Source organism: Biomphalaria glabrata, chromosome 9 (assembly GCF_947242115.1).
Source record: "Biomphalaria glabrata chromosome 9, xgBioGlab47.1, whole genome shotgun sequence".
Lineage (NCBI taxonomy): Eukaryota > Metazoa > Mollusca > Gastropoda > Planorbidae > Biomphalaria > Biomphalaria glabrata.
In genome coordinates, this window is record NC_074719.1 from 4,174,698 (window position 1) to 4,191,219 (window position 16,522).

General features: G+C 32.6%; 1 protein-coding gene and 1 long non-coding RNA gene across 5 annotated transcripts; one reads left to right on the forward strand and one right to left on the reverse strand.

The window, feature by feature from the left end:
• Positions 1 to 878: 878 nt before the first annotated feature.
• Positions 879 to 7,528, reverse strand: LOC129928073 (zinc finger protein 239-like). Of its 2 annotated transcripts, none has more exons than XM_056040428.1 (3): positions 7,352 to 7,528; positions 4,540 to 4,790; positions 879 to 4,014 (listed from the first exon to the last, which is right to left on the reverse strand). In XM_056040428.1, exons 2-3 carry the CDS (start codon positions 4,762 to 4,764, stop codon positions 3,112 to 3,114), a joined length of 1,128 nt encoding a protein of 375 aa, XP_055896403.1. In that variant the 5' UTR covers positions 4,765 to 4,790; positions 7,352 to 7,528; the 3' UTR covers positions 879 to 3,111. The 2 variants fall into 2 exon arrangements, with proteins under 2 accessions (XP_055896403.1, XP_055896404.1); XM_056040429.1 differs by having other exon boundaries at positions 4,540 to 4,804.
• On the forward strand, positions 7,118 to 14,267 carry LOC106052075 (uncharacterized). 3 transcript variants are annotated; one of them, XR_008779674.1, is made up of 4 exons: positions 7,118 to 7,213; positions 9,953 to 10,204; positions 10,428 to 10,613; positions 13,659 to 14,267. It is a non-coding gene; the product is annotated as an uncharacterized LOC106052075 (long non-coding RNA). The 3 variants fall into 3 exon arrangements; XR_008779673.1 differs by lacking the exon at positions 7,118 to 7,213 and adding an exon at positions 7,772 to 7,800; XR_008779672.1 differs by lacking the exons at positions 7,118 to 7,213; positions 9,953 to 10,204; positions 10,428 to 10,613 and adding an exon at positions 7,773 to 7,800.
• The last annotated feature ends 2,255 nt before the right edge of the window (positions 14,268 to 16,522 follow it).

Sequence of the window (16,522 nt, forward strand, 5' to 3'; positions counted from 1 at the left end):
AGACCTATCAACCCTATGTATCTTTAAAATATGTATGAACGAGGCGCAGTGGCCGAGCGGTAAAACGCTTAGCTTCTGAACTGGAGGTCCTGGGTTTGATTAATGGTGAAGACTGGGATTCTAATTTCAGGATCTTTTGGGCGCCTCTAAGTCTCCCCCCCCCCCCAGCTCTAATGGGCACCTGACATTAGTTGGGGAAAAGTAAGAGGTTGGTCGTTGTGCTGGCCACATGACACCCTCATCAACTGTGGGCCACAGAATCAAATGATCTTTGCATTGTCTGCCATATAGATCACAAGGTCAGAAAGGGGACCTTCACTTTTTTTTTGTATCCATGAGTCTCAGAAGCGTAATTACAGAATCCTGTTTTAACATTGATACAACTCCCAAGTGATTTAAAAAATAATAGCCTATAGCAATAACTGAACACAATAAATTGTCTGCAGCTTTCCTTTTAACTTTATATACCGGTACCATATGAAACACACATATATATATATATATATATTATGATATTATATGATTTAAGCTTTCTATTAATTCATCTAACATAGTAAGCCTACTGTACCACATAGCTGCAAAACTGACCATTAATTAATTCAATTTTTGAACATCTATTCAATTGTAAGCTTTAGTATTATACATTTACTCAGAAATTTTTTAATTTGGTAAAATGTTTTGCTTTAAATGTTTCGGATATTCATTCAGAGCTGAAGATGATTTACTTCCTAGTCCAAACCTCCAGCAAAACGATGGTGGATGGCAGCAGGCACGGTTTAAACTCAAGAAGTCAGAACGACAGTCCAATGCGCATACTGCATAACCAAGAAGCCATCTGTACTAACATACAAACACATTATTTTAAAATGAATCAAATGCTTAATGAAGATGAGATTTAATTTAAAAGTTTTAGAAATTGATTTAAAAATAATAACCAGCATACCGGTACAGGTACTTAACATTTTTTAAAATACAACGAAACTTAATTATTTTCTAAGTCTTCAAATTTATTGAATAAGTAAAGTAATTCTAAATTTCTAACCAATTATAAGTTTAACAAGTTGTGTCCAACTCAAAAACAAGTCATGAAAAGAAAATAGCCATAACATTTATAAGACATTTAGTTTTGTCTAATTTTTGGGACAAATGACTTCATTGTTCCACCTGATTTAAGGTATAATTTATTTTGGCCTAAACTGTTCATCAGTTCATGGTTCTTGATGCTGATCAATTTTTCCCCAATGTTTGATATCTTTGTTGCTTAAGTCTTGATAACAGACATCTTTGTAGAGTAAGTTTGACGTCTCTTTTGGTCATGTCTGAATAGAAGATTTGTTTAAAAGTCCAATATATAGTCAATATAGTTTTCAATGTGCTTAATAACAAATGGTGTAAAACTTCCAAATTAGAGTTCGTGAGACACATGGTCATGTCTGAATAGAAGATTTGTTTAAAAGTCCAATATATAGTCAATATAGTTTTCAATGTGCTCAATGAGAAATGGCGTAAAACTTCCAAATTAGAGTTCGTGAGACACAGATATCACACGAGAGATGTTCAATCGATGTTCTTGGTGCATGTAGAGTATTATCAAAAACTATCATTGCCATCAGAGATGTATTAAGCAAGTTCGCAGAAAGACTTCCAGGTTAACTTGAAAGCAACAATCTATTCATTCATTAATTCTAGCTCATACGAATAATAGGCTACTAATTCTTGAGGGTATTGAATTCACACTAAATAGATTACATCAAACATAATTTAAAGATATTATTTTCCAGCTTTTTCTTTAAGTGCTTACAAGTAGACTTGAGTCTAGCCACAACTTTAATAGTTGACTGATTGTGTGTCATGCACTTCAGAATGTCATCTCAAGAACGATCCAGTCCAGCCAGTCATCCTTCAATCCTGTGATTGTTTTTCTAAATGTATGACAAGTCCGAAGCTTATAAAATAAAAACAACAGGCGTTGTAGACTAAAATTTGGGTAGCTTTAGTCAAACCTAAGAAGGTAAATTCAATAGTTGATCCTAAGAAGGTAAATTCAATTGTTGAACCTAAGAAGGTAAATTCAATTGTTAAACCTAAGAAAGTAAATTCAATTGTTGAACCTAAGAAGGTAAATTCAAGAGTTAAACCTAAGATGGTAAATTCAATAGTTCAGCCTAAGAAGGTTAATTCACTATTTTAGCTTAAGAAGGGTAAATTCATGCACCCCTGTAGAAGTTTAACTGTCAATACATCTCATGTATTTCTGTGGTGTGCAGTTTTAAAACTTCAACTCTGGTGATACAGACACCATATATGACACTAACATATATTTGATAAGCTAAAAAAAACCTTTCAATTACAGTGGATTTAGAAATCCATTCAAAGAATTATAAGTCACTACAAGAAAAACAAAATTTAATGTCAAATATGCTGGTGTTAAAAACATCCTAATTTTATCCTGCTCTTGATGAGACAGAATCAAGCTGTACAAAGCTTTGCATATTGACACAAGTTTCTTAAATTTTGTGGAACACTAGCTATTCAATAGATCAGTAAAAGTCAGATTTGATGACCAGGTCTTCATTATTCACTCAGTACCAGGTATAATATAGCATTTTGAATATATTTCAAATTAGACTATAAACAAAATATTAACATTGTCCCATGATTTAAACATTATCCAGTGGTTTAAACTTAGTAGCTGCCCAAATCTTCAGCTACAGAGTTGTAATTAATTCTCCTTTAATGTTGCTTTTTACCAGTTTGATCCAATCAAGTGCTTCAAGTACCCAATATAAACAGAGAAGTTGAAGGTTATGAAAATGTTTACTCTTGCCTTTTTTTTACAGTTTAAACCAGACGGTGAAATTTTTTCAAAAACTTTTTTCCTCAGTAAATCAGCTGATGATTTTCAAGGACAAAAAAAAGAAGAAAATTGCATAATACAAACATTTTAAGTTATTTTTGGTCTGATATGAAATTATATGCTGTTTCAAATATGGTAAATAGACAAATCTTTTATACATTTTCTACATTTGAATGGTTTTTCAAAAGTATGAATTAATTAGGTGGTGTCTTTTTAAAGATGAAGCTGCAGTTGATCTTTTTGACATACAGTATTCAAAATATATGTGTATGAATCCAGCTGTGTTTTTTTAAATTTGAAGATAAATTAAATCCTTTTAAACAAACTTCACATTGAAATACTTTTTCCCCATTATGAATGCGTAGGTGGTTTTTTAAAGATGATAATTCAGTAAACCATTCCTGACATATTCGACATTTAAATGGTTTTTCACCAGCATGAATCAGACTGTGTCTTTTTAATTGTGAAGATTGAGTAAATCTTTTCTGACATATTTCACATTTAAATGGTTTTTCACCAGTGTGAATACGTAGGTGACTTTTTAAAGATGATGATTCAGTAAAATCTTTCTGACATATTTGACATTTAAATGTTTTTTCACCAGTATGAATCAGACTGTGTCTTTTTAAGTGTGAAGATTCACTAAATCCTTTTAGACACATTTCACATTTAAATGGTTTTTCACCAGTATGAATATGTTGGTGATTCTTTAAAGATGAAGATTGATTAAAACTTTTTTGACATATTTCACAATTAAATGGTTTTTCACCAGTATGAATCAGACTGTGTCTTTTTAAGTGTGAAGATACACTAAAACCTTTTTGACATATCTGACATATAAAGGGTTTTTCACCAGTATGAATACGCTGGTGATTTTTTAAAGATGAATACTCAGTAAATCCTTTTTGACATATTTCACATACAAATGGTTTTTCACCAGTATGAATACGCTGGTGTTTGTTTAAATTGGAATGTTTAGCAAAATCTTTGAGACATATGGGACACTGATGTTTTTCCTTAGCACTATGACAAGAGGTTTTCATCTTTATTTTCAAAACAGATTCATTTGAAAGGCTTTCATTAAGTTCATCTTGTATGTTATCAGTAAGCACATTTCTTTCTGATATCACTTCCTTTTCTTTCTTAATAACATCCACCTATTAAAAAAAAGAAAGAAAGAAAAAATAATTAAGTATTATTATTCTGATAACAAAACTATTCTGATGGCCAAATTTAATCGTTTGGTTCCGAATCTGGGGTCCTGGGATTTTCAATTTCTGGATTTTTAGAGCACCCCTTAGTCCACCCAACTCTAATGGGTACCTGACTTTAGTTGGGAAAAGTAAAGGAGGTTGGTTGGTCGTTGTGCTGGCCACATGACACCATGCTCGTTTGTTTTGCATTGAAGACATAGATATCTATCCAAATGGTGATCAGCTAACTTCATAAGTGACTAAAAATATGTGCTATTAGATGTTTTTTTTTTAATTAATTAGTGAGTTATCATACTGACTCTATCTGACAGTGAACTAAAAAAAAAAGGCTTCTAGTTACCGTAATTAAAACTATTCATAACAACAGAAGTTGTTTTTTTCATTAAACATTTGTTTCATAAGGTTAATGTTAAATATATCTGATAGATATATCTGATAAAGTAGTGATGTATGGTAAAATTGGAATACCTGATGTTCAAGTTTTACATTACAAGTTTCAGCAAAGTTTTCTGATTGCTGGGTATACAAGTCTGATTCATCTTCATCTATCTTCTCAGTTTTTATGATCGGCACTTTGAAGTCTTGTTCTTCACATGGTTGTGTTATTAAATCTATTTCTTCCTTTTCCTCCTTCACATGTTTTAAGGCATGGTTCAGTTCAAGAGAAAAATCAAGCTTTGTGTCAGGCATCATGGAAGGGTACTTGGTCCAAATGTCAGCTGCACTAATATTTCTGTGGTAAAAATAAAAACATTTGTAAAAACCTATACCGGTAATTTAAAAAAATTAACATTTTTAATTTCATAATTTTTTTTTTAATTCTGGAATCAGTCTTGCAGACTGTAATCACACTGATATCTATATTATAAAGTAGAATGTGTGGAGTATGTATGTATGTATGTATGTATGTATGTTACTTATAGACATCAAAACCGCTTGACCTATCTTGATAAAACTAGGCAGGAATGTTCCTTGGGTACCAACTTAGACCGTAGTGTATGTATTGTAGCCCTAAAACAAATTTAAGACCCTCAAAAAAAATAAAGTTGTCCGACTCTATTACAGCTATAGTATTTTATGGATCTAGGCCATGTCTACAATGTTGACATGAGAAAAGATAGAAAGGATTTAGACCTAGATCTAATTTTAAGAAATACACTTTGCGCAGATAGTTTTTTACTTTGACACATGAAAAGACAAAAGAAGATCCATTGATTTCATTATATAATAAAATTAACCTTCAATTTTGTGTTTCAAAAGCATTTTTTACATTAATTAGTTCCTTATATCAGTGATTACAGATTTCCTGACGAACATTCTTTCATTAGACAATTCCGTAATGAATCGCATACTAAATATTAATTCGTTTAATTGTTTACTTTATAATCCCATCCCTAGATCTAAAACTCTAATCCAACTCTAAGATGATAAAACTTCTCTTCGCACAGATAGTTTTATACTTTAACACATAAATATATTAATTAAAGTCCATTCATTTCATATTTTGATCAAATAAACATTAAAATTTGGTTTTCTAAAGCTACATTCGTTTACGAAAGCTGCGAAGCCGAGTTGAGATAGGCCTAGATCTATATTCATTCATGAATCGCGTACTAAAAATTATTTCGTTTAATTGTTCACTTTATAATCCCATTTATTTAACAAAGCTATCGCTCTTTTCGTTTTTAATAGATAAGAATGTATCGACTTCGGGTAAACCATTTTCGCAAAACTAATTTTATTTTCGTAGCGAAAGAGAAATAACGTGAAAGGATCATTAGCTACGTTTAACATACATCTAAATCCAATCCACTAGATTATTCAAAAGCAAATGTTTTAATTTTAAAAAATGGATTTAAGCCTATTAGCTATTTCGATTTGATAGCTTCATTCACACTATTTTTACATTGACACATTCGCTTTACTTATTACATTATTATTTCGTTTAATTGTTTACAAAACACTCTCAGTGACTATATTGAAAGTAATGCGCAAATAAAGACCCGCGGGTCGCGGGTAACATATGTCTAGTATTATATATAACATATTCAATTTTTTAAACAATATTTCTTGACAAAATGGTAAATGTGTTGTCAAAGCAAAATATCTTTTTTTTTTTTTTAAATTAAGACTTTTAAAGAGGGTCTTAGAATTATAGTAAAAAAAAATAAATAAAGTTCTCCTTTCAGACCTTGCGATCTATAGGACGGTTAACGAGAGTGTCATGTGGCCAGCAAAACGATCAACCCCATTTACTTTTCCCCTACTAATGTCAAGTATCCATTTAGAGTTTAGTGGACTCAAAGGCACCCTAAAGATCTTGAAATTAAAAATCCCAGTCTTCACCAGGATTTGAGCCCAGGACCCCCAGTTTAAAAGTTAAGCACTTTACCACTCAGCTACTGTGCCTCCTATTGTGGATCTAAAAAAAAAAAGTTCCCCTTTCAGACCTTGTGGTCTATAGGGCAGCTGATGTATAGGTCATTTGATTCTGTGGCCTACGGTTAACGAGGGTGTCATGTGGCCAGCACAAGGACTAACCGCCATTACTTTTCCCCAAATAATGTCAGGTACCCATTAGAGCTGGGTGGACTCAGAGGCGCCCAAGGATCCTGAAATAAAAATACCAGTCTTCACCAGGATTCGAACCCGGGACCCCCGGTTCAGAAGCCAAGCACTTTATCGCTCAGCCACCACGCCTCCATTGTGGATCTAGTTGATGAAAATTCCAGAATAAAGCATAATTTGTTATTCAACATCTGTTGGTCATAAATAGTATCTACTATACTTGAGCCTTTCTTTGGATTTGGAAATAAAAATCCCTAACCTCTCTCTACATAAGACTATATATATATTAAATTAAACATTTTCCTTTTAAAAAAAATTTTGATTTAATTTTGATTTTCCCTTGGGAAACTTCTGGACATTTGTTTGATTCACAAATCATAAATGAGGAGATTGGAAACAAGATCACAACAAAAATCTGGCTCCATGATGACCTTCTGACCATTGACAATGGCATTGTGATTGTCCAGAAAACACATATATGATATATATTAGATTAATGACATTCACAGGGCATTCTATGAACGTGATCAAGCCATTCAAGACATCTACTGCTGATAACAGAGCAAATATCCAGGTACCCTTGCTACCTACAAAAGCCTACACTAGTCACTCACTCACTAGAGTCTAGTACAGTACAGAGTAGAGTCTAACAGCAGTAACTTACTAGTCTAAGTAAAGTAGTGAGTAGAAGATTCTACTAACTAAAACTTACTTCAGTAACTTCTACTCTAGACTCTTTTTATCCAGATAGTACTACTCTATATAAATAAAGTATATAGATCTGTCATCTACTAGTACTACATCTGGATCTAACATTTAGCCTATCATTATCTCTATACTATATATCTAGAGATCTAGATTCTAGAGCCGGACGGAATGTTGTTAGTTACAAGCAGATTGATTTCCCTTGACTTTTATGAACTATATATTTTATATAGGTCTGTGTCGTACATATATATAGATCTACTATATATTTGTCTATTGCATAGTCTGTGTTTATTGTTTACATTTCCGGTATGTCCTACATCAAGATGGTTAGCTAGATCTTGAACTAGATTTTAGATGTAAATTGGTCCTGCATATTCTGAAAATATAACAGAAACCTAATTTAGCGTTTCTAGTGTCGTATACTAATACCAATTAGTCTTAGAATCTAATCTAGTAAGTGCTAATAAGCCTAATGCTCCATTCAAATTATTTTTTTTCCTGACAGTGTAATGTAGATCTAGATCTTATAAATTTTAATAAATTATATAATAATACTTCAAAAAAGAAGATGATTTATTCATTATTGATTACGTCCTACGCCTCATCATGCATATATATATATTATATTTAATATTATTATTATATAATATGGTATTACGTACCATTAATATTAACCAATGACTTAAATTCTGCCAAGTCGCTGGTTTTTATCTAGATCTATATTAGACGATAATCACTATATGATACTATATTACTGTATTAACTGTATTAGTATACTATTACTATTTACTATTACTATTAGAATCTAATTGATTAGATTTATTATGATAATGATTTAGAAAATTTTAATTTAGATCTACAATCATTGATAATCATTATGAAATTTATGATTAAGATTATTAATCATATCAAATTATTATTATACAGACATCGTGATCATCTAGAGCTGGATTTAGAATTTAGATCTAACTGGTTTCTTATTTCTAAGAAAAAAAAATGCTATTATTAAATTAGATCTATAGATATCATTATGATAAAGACCTAAATGCATCACGTGTAGGATGTAATACTACTTCTAGAGTCCTAGACAATCAAGTAGATCTAGATCAAGTAGTAGTCATAGTAGCATTAGAATGCAGTTCAATACCTAAGTAAAGTAGTAAATCTAATATCTATATACTATAGCCAAAATAGGTTTGTTTTAACTGTTTAAGTAAGTCTAGCTCTATTTCTGTATTTATTCTTAATATAATTCTTAGATCTAAATTTAGATCTATAATGACTATTAGACTCAATATGTGTAATATGTATGTTACAGTGAGTATGTATTTTTTTTTAACCATTAGATCTATAGACTATATTATATAGTCTAGTTAGGGCAGTGATGCCCAAATTATGGCCCACGGGCCAGACATGGTTTCATCCGGCCTGCCGAAACATCAGCAGAAAGTTTAGAAATCCCCCTTCCAAACAAAAAAAAAAGGTTTAAAATATGTATCTTTACCTACGTTTGGGCCCTCTTTTTTCTCTGGTGGATTGGTATCATTATCTTTAACATTTGTGTGTTTATGAAATGGGACTCTACCAGGAAAAGTGAAAATATCATTACTTTTTTGCCTTGTCATATTATCACAAATTTGATACATTTTAAAACACATTAAATGAAAATTGTGAGTTAACTATTCACGTCACTACCATTAAAAAACTAAAAATTGACTAACCAGCTCTAGGAAGTATAATATGTTTCAAAATTAATAAAATATATATTTCTTTATTAAATATTCATATTTTCAATAAACATAAATATTTAACAAATTTAATGCCTTAAGCTACTTATACCGCATTATTGAAATTCCAGATGTTTAACAAAGGTAAACTATTCAGACTTAGCAGAGTTTAAGTCATTGATTGAAATTAATGACTAGATAGACACATGAAATGCGTAGGATGTAATTATCTTCTTTTTTAAAGTAACGTCTGTAATCTATAAGATAAGATATTTAAGATAAAGTTTCAAGCAATTTGAAACATGTTTGGGAGAAAAAAAAATATAAATACTGGGGATGCCAGTATTGATCCATGCATTAGTGCCAGGTCTATGAGCATCTATTATAGATATGGAGTCAAAGAGTTTTCTATCCTCAGTTCCAAATATTTGTTTAGTTTAGTTACAACTATTTGTAAATAACTGATGCTAAAATAAAATTTGATCTTGACTAAGCTCAATTCTATGATCCCTTTTAAATGTCTGTTATTTTTAATAATAATAATTTTAATAATATTTTAAGAGTTACCTATCCTCAGTTCCAAATATTTGTTTAGTTTAGTTGCAACTATTTGTAAATAACTGATGCTAAAATAAAATTTGATCTTGACTAAGCTCAATTCTATGATCCCTTTTAAATGTCTGTTATTTTTTAATATAATCTGCAATGCACTTAACATTTACAATCGGTACATCTTATTAAGAAATTTCTATAAAGTTTTTGTGTCACCGATCACATCACTGTTTTCACAACAGAATCCAGATTTATTCTTTTTTTCAAGTGTTAATGAAATATAACTTTTAATTTTTTTTTTATCTTAAATTCTGCATTTATTACAGAAATATTAGTTCAACAAGCTGAAATTTGGACCTTTGTGCTTCCATGATGCCTGACACAGATCTTGATTCTTCTATTGAAGTGAACAATGTGAAGGAGGAAATGGAAGATACAGATTTGTTAGCACAAACTCATAAAGTTTCAAAGTGTCAAAAATTAAAATTGAGAAGATTAAAGATGAAGATGAATCAGACTTGTATACACAGCCATCAGAAAATTATGCACAAACTTCTAATGTGAAACTAGGTCATCAGGTATTTCAATACTTATTAAATGCATGTTTTTTTTTAATCAAATATATTATTTATGGTAGATAAACTAGATCTAATCTTTTTTTTCGATTTAGAGAAAAAGTATACCAGAAAAACATGAATGATTGAATCTTCCTTTAAAAAAATAAAATTATGTTATTAGAGAAGACAGTTATGTAAACCTTTTTTGTTTACATTTTTCTTTTGTTATTTATTTATCTTACAGGAAATTACTATGAAGAAAGATATAGAAATAGCAAATTTTACAGATAGTAATAAATCATAGTCTTTGGCATCAAGACTATTGGCTGTGTCAAAGAAGCCAAACAACAGTCTTTATCCTGTACCTATCATCATGCCAAATCTGAAATCAGCTGGTGAGGCCCATGGTTCAGAAGTACCAATGAGTCAGGTAAATAATTGATTTACAAGAAAGTTTAAATAAGATTTTTTGAGAAAAAATATATTTTTTTTTTTAAAGGTGGCAAAGCAGTTAGGATTTTCATTATTTTTTTTTACTGAAATGTACAAAAAAATATTTGATTAGAGCAAAATATTCTTTAAGTAAATTTCATTTGTAATATTCTCTTGGGCATAGTCAGGATTTATCTCTCATTTATATTCATTTATAATGTATTATTTATAATGTATTATAATATTTGATGAATGTCTGAGTGTTCTTGTGCAAGTGTATTACATAATAACAACAATAACAATAAGGCTTGTCTTTGGGTCCAAAAATTAACGAGTGTCTGGTCTTTGTTTGCACGAAATTATTAAGTATTAATGTGTTTAGTTATTAAAAACAATTTGAATTATAAATGTGTGTGTTATAATTCATTTTATAACTTATTATTACTTTTGTCCCAAGTTCAGCCCGACAGCCACACCATACACACCTAGTTGTACATAAACTAATAAACGAGGTGTATGATGATTTGAATTAAAATATGAATTTAATCTAACGATATTTGTACAATGACAATGACATATGATCAATAATAATGATAAAGAAATATGAGTGCATATAGGATGGCATGCAAAATCAATACTTATAGTAAGATTCTAGTAAATACTTAATTAGTATTTTAAAATCAAAGTATTCACCTTAATTATAAGGTTCAGTAATATTATTTACAACAATATGTCAAGACAACAACTGGCAATACAAGCAGATCTATCTTCCAGCCAAGATACTGTTCACTGACACTACACAAATAAAAGTTTATAGTAGCATCCAAAACTCACAACTTTACAAAACACCCCCAGGTCTGGATATAGCAACCCGCAGTCTGGTATCTGGAACCTCAAGACTCGTAAATCAAACTTGAAAAACATCAGACAGAAAACCTAAGATAAAAACCTCAGTTCTGTAACCTAAAACTGAGATCTCACTCCTGAAACCTGAGACTGAGAATTAGCACTGAGACCCTATAGAAAGATAAAGAACAGATTCTTCTAATCTTCTAATCTAATTACAAAATACGAATACGATCGATACAAAATAACTATACTATAGTGACTGAGTATCTATATTTTGGTGACTTGATTTAATCCTATGGACTACCATGGAAGCATAGGTCCACAACCACAACTGCTATTGTACTCATTTCATAGCAGCTTTTATCTGCTCCCATGTCATTCCAGTATCTCAGCTTGACTGAGGACTGATATCTTCCAGGTATGCTTGGGCCTGTTAACCATCCTCTCTCTTGTGAGTTCCCTACTGTGGAAAATATATTTTGGTGGTAATGATAAATTATTTGTAAGCATTATAGTAATTCAGAAAGTGCATACATATGAATAGAATGAGCTTTTACTATGTGCAAAGCTTAATTCAACCAATGCAATAGAAATTGTAGCATAGAAATATTAATTAAGCAGGTTATATCTGCTATATCCATCTAGCTGAAAAATTCTGTATAATAATAATAATCTTTATTAATCCATAAGGAAGTTTGTCTTACAATTTGAGCATTACACCAAACAAAACTATAGAAAACAAAAAACATTCACACCAGATTCCCTCAAAAGTTACACTTGAAATGTTTACATCAGGTAGTTATATCATATTTAAAAAATTTGATTGCCAGGGGAACAAAGAAGTTTGCTGTCTGTTTGTCTTTGTCATTCTAAATAAACATATACCACCAGAAAGTTGGAAGTAAGAAAAGAGATCAAAACAATGCATCCTCTTCTATCCATGACCAGATCTTCTACTGACTCTATGGACCAAATCATTCTGTTTTACACTCATGTATCATAACTCACGACAAATAAAAATTAAACACCTGAGCTCCTGTCAATCAGACTTGACTTACTGACTTAATTCTGTGCTCTCCCAGGGGAGCATAGAGCCGCAACCACGCCTCTCCTCCGAACTCAGTTCTGAGCAGCTTTCTTCAGCTGCTCCTATGTCATTCCAGTACCATCAGCTTCAGTGATGACTGACCTGGGTCTGCCCTCTTTCCTTGCGAATTCCAATCAAGTGCCTGGCTTGCAACATTGGTAGCTGCTTTTCGTAAGGTGTATCCTATCCAGCTTCACTTTCGCTTTATGATGTCTTGGGACACAAGCTTTACTCTAGTCCTCTCCTAAAAATTGACAGTAGTTATCTTTTCTGGCCACCTAATTCCTAATGTCTGGCATTAACAAAGGCCTGTCAATCAGAGTTGCCAAGAAATTTTCAAAGGAAAACAGCCTCGGCAGATTTCCCAAGTCAAGTGAGATGACATAATAAACTCAGTGACACTCAGTGACACTCCCACTCTTTGGCTTGGCACATCAATGCAAGAAGATTAAAAATGTTTGTTTGTAAAATGTTTTACATGTTTCGGATGTCCCTTCAGGGTTGAAGATAGTTTACTTCCTAGTCCAAACCTCCCGCAGGAAGACGAGGGATGGGTGTGGGCAGGGTTTGAACCCGGGACCATCAATAAATCCAAACGACAGTCCAGCGTGCAAACCGCATGACCAGCAACCATTTTTTCATGACAAAAAGTAAAGCTAATCCCAAAAACTGTTTGGAACATGGCCAGATTGTCACATTAAACCTAGTCTCCTGGAATCAGAATCTAATGGCAATGTAGCCAAAGTTTGTTTTTGTGATTAAGAAGCATGAAAGAGTAACCATACAAAAGGAACACTATGATTAGACAAATTTAGCCTATCACAATTCTCATTAACAAGATTCAAAGACAAATGATTACACAATGGGATTTTATAATGTAAATCTTCATGTTGTTAAAAAAGTCAAGGACTTCCTTTAAAAAAAACATAAACAAGATTCATTTGCAGTCTTATTCAGTTAACGGGTCATAACTGTGTAGTACTTGTTAAAAAACAACTTTGTTTTAAGTCAAAATGTTGATATAAAGACAAAATTTGCACTAATTACCTAAAAATTGGTTTAACTAGTAGACTATTATGATAAATGTTGTTGTTTTTTCTATTGCAGATGGACGTCATTAAGAAAAAGTGGAAGTAGTATCAGAAAAAAACATGTTAATTGCTAACTTAGAAGATCAAATTGAAGGACAACATTCAAAAGAAACTGTTTTAAGAAAAGAGAGTAAAACTTGTCATCAACCTGAAAAAAAAACATAAATGTCAGACACGTCTCAAAGCATTTACTACACCTTCACAGTTAAAACGCCACCAGCCTGTTCATTCTGGTGAAAAACCTTATAAATGTGAAATATGTTTCAAAAGATTTTCTTCACCTTCATCTTTAAAAAGACACCATTCTATTCATGATGGCAATTATCCATTTTAATGTCAAATACCGGTATGTCAAAAAAGATTTAATCTACCTTCACATTCAAAAAGACACCAAAGCATCCATTCTGATGAAACACCATTTAAATGTCAAATATGTCAAAAAAGATTTGCTGATAATTCCAATTAAAAAAAAAACACCACCGTATTAGTAGTGGAAAACACATTTCAATGTCAAGTATGCTAAAAAAAGATTAACTGATCATTCAGCTTTAAAGCCACACCAGCATATCCGTACTGGTGGAAAGCTATTTCAATGTCAAATATGTCAAAAGAGATTTACTACATCTTCAACATACAAAAAAAATACCAGCGTATTCATATTGGTTAAATACCCGTCATTTGTCAAAATATGTAAAAAAAAATAAATAAAATATTAAAAAATTATACGAACTTTAGTTTTATGTTCTTGTTCTGTTTGTAAAAAAAATCCAATGCTTTGCTTGAATTTGTAAAATAATTCCATCATATGGGGATTCCTGATAACTTTTTTTTTTTTAATTAGTTCTACACATTGTGTGTCCAATGCCCCTTCCTAATCCACCTTAGGCAGGCCCTACTACCACTCCAGCCCAACATAACCAACCCCCTGTACGGCAGTGCTGAACAACTGAAGAAAACAGCACCTTGTTTTTCCTTGGCACAGTCTGCAGCAAAAAGCTGGCTAGAAGAAGAAGAAATTAAGTGTCCAATCGTCATTTGATTTTAAGTTCTATTTGTGTTAGCTGAGTTGTTTCCCATGGCGTTAAATAAGATTTTCTTTGGCCATCTGACACAAATTATACAATTATATGAAGCTGGCATTGCTAGTGAATGTATCTGTAGTGTTGTCTTGGGTAAAATAGAGGCCCACAGTTCATGTAAACAAGTAGGCCTAGCTTTCTAAATTATATATTGTGAAAATGGGTGTGAATTATTTTGTGTTGAGTTGGTTGAACAGTTAAGCCAGCTATTTATGTTTGAATCCTCTTTTCAGATTCTCATGCTGACTACTATACAAATATCCAAACTTATTAAAATTCAGTATTTGTTAGAATTGATTATTTTCCCTAAATTGACTGGAAGTAAGTGGTTATTGTTAACGGGAGGCAACTTCTTTTGTTTAATTTATACAAATGAAACAAAATTAGAAACAGATGTAGATGAAATGAAAGCTTAACATTTTGGACCATTTACAATAAAAGTTCAGCTTGGGTTATACATTTTTTTGTAACTCCAGTGTCGGACTGATAGGGTGAATGTGTGTGCGACCTACTGACACACGGGCGACTCAAGCCAATCACACAGGTCAACGGCTGTTGAACAAGGGACATTACTGCTAGTACACGCAAATATGACCCGTGTTATGGTCATGTGATCGAAAGCCTTTACTGTCAAGAGACAATGTGTAGGGCTCAGCAAGGCAGTAAGGACAGTGTGCTACATAGTGAGTCCTTGAAAATGTAGCTGTACGAGTCTAGAAGTAGACAGAAAAAAGACTTATAGTGTTTGGTAGGCAGTTCTGTTGTGCAGCAAAGCATTTTAAGTTCTATGGCCTCCTTCAGTCGCGAAGCGACTTTGGATCATCTAGGTGAGATGAATGCCTGGGCATTAGCTGTGGTCGGAACGATGTCGCCCACACATCAGTTCCCCCCTTTCCACGCAGCTGATGTATCCAAAGGAAAGGCAGTGCCGATATAGTCAGCGGCGTCGCAGGTTGGGCAGAGTGTAACATTGGGTGCTGCAAACTGCCTTAGGGTCGCCAGCTCCTGATTTTTCCTCAGGGTTGACTCCCGAAGCCTTTCTCGTGATTGGGTATAGCTGCAAGGCAACAGAGGTTTGAATTCAGAGTTTTCCTTCTCCTAGGTGGGTAGCCAGCCATGGCTAATGAGCCCCTCCTGCCTGAAGCTTACTGGTTAAGGCGCCATTAAGGCCTACTCACCTTTGCCCCTTCTCCTGCTAGTGAGAACAGTTCCGCCGGACTCAATATCTGAGCCACACGTGAAGGCCAGGAGTTGGACTGGTTGTCAGATACTATTGGTCATGACTGAATGCATGACGCGTAGGACGTAATCATCTTCTTTTTTGAAGTAACGTCTGTATTATATAAGATAAGATAAGAAGATATTCGAGACTCATGCCATTTGGAAGCATTTTATAGGTAGTGGGGTGCTTACATCCATTACCACTTCCGACAATGACAACCTAGCGGAACCATTTGAAGTTAGTGTAGCCAATAATTGTGTTGTATTGGCTGTTGATGTATTAGTCATTAAACCGCCACATTGTTTATTGAAACTCGTGTTGTCAAGTTCTTGTGTTAGATGTGCTGTGTTATTTAGCAGTGTTTACAGAAGGCCTGATAAAGAAGATCGTAACAATCTAAAGCTGGGGAAAAAAGATTTTACATTATTACCTGAGAGAAACTGACAACGTAGTAGATCTACTTGAGCATCTTTTTCTTTTTTGAGTGTTGTCTCATTTACTTCTCCCTTTTCTAAAACATAAGTGTGACAATATGTTCCAATTTTCCAGTTTTAATTAAACTATTAAAGTTTTCACTTA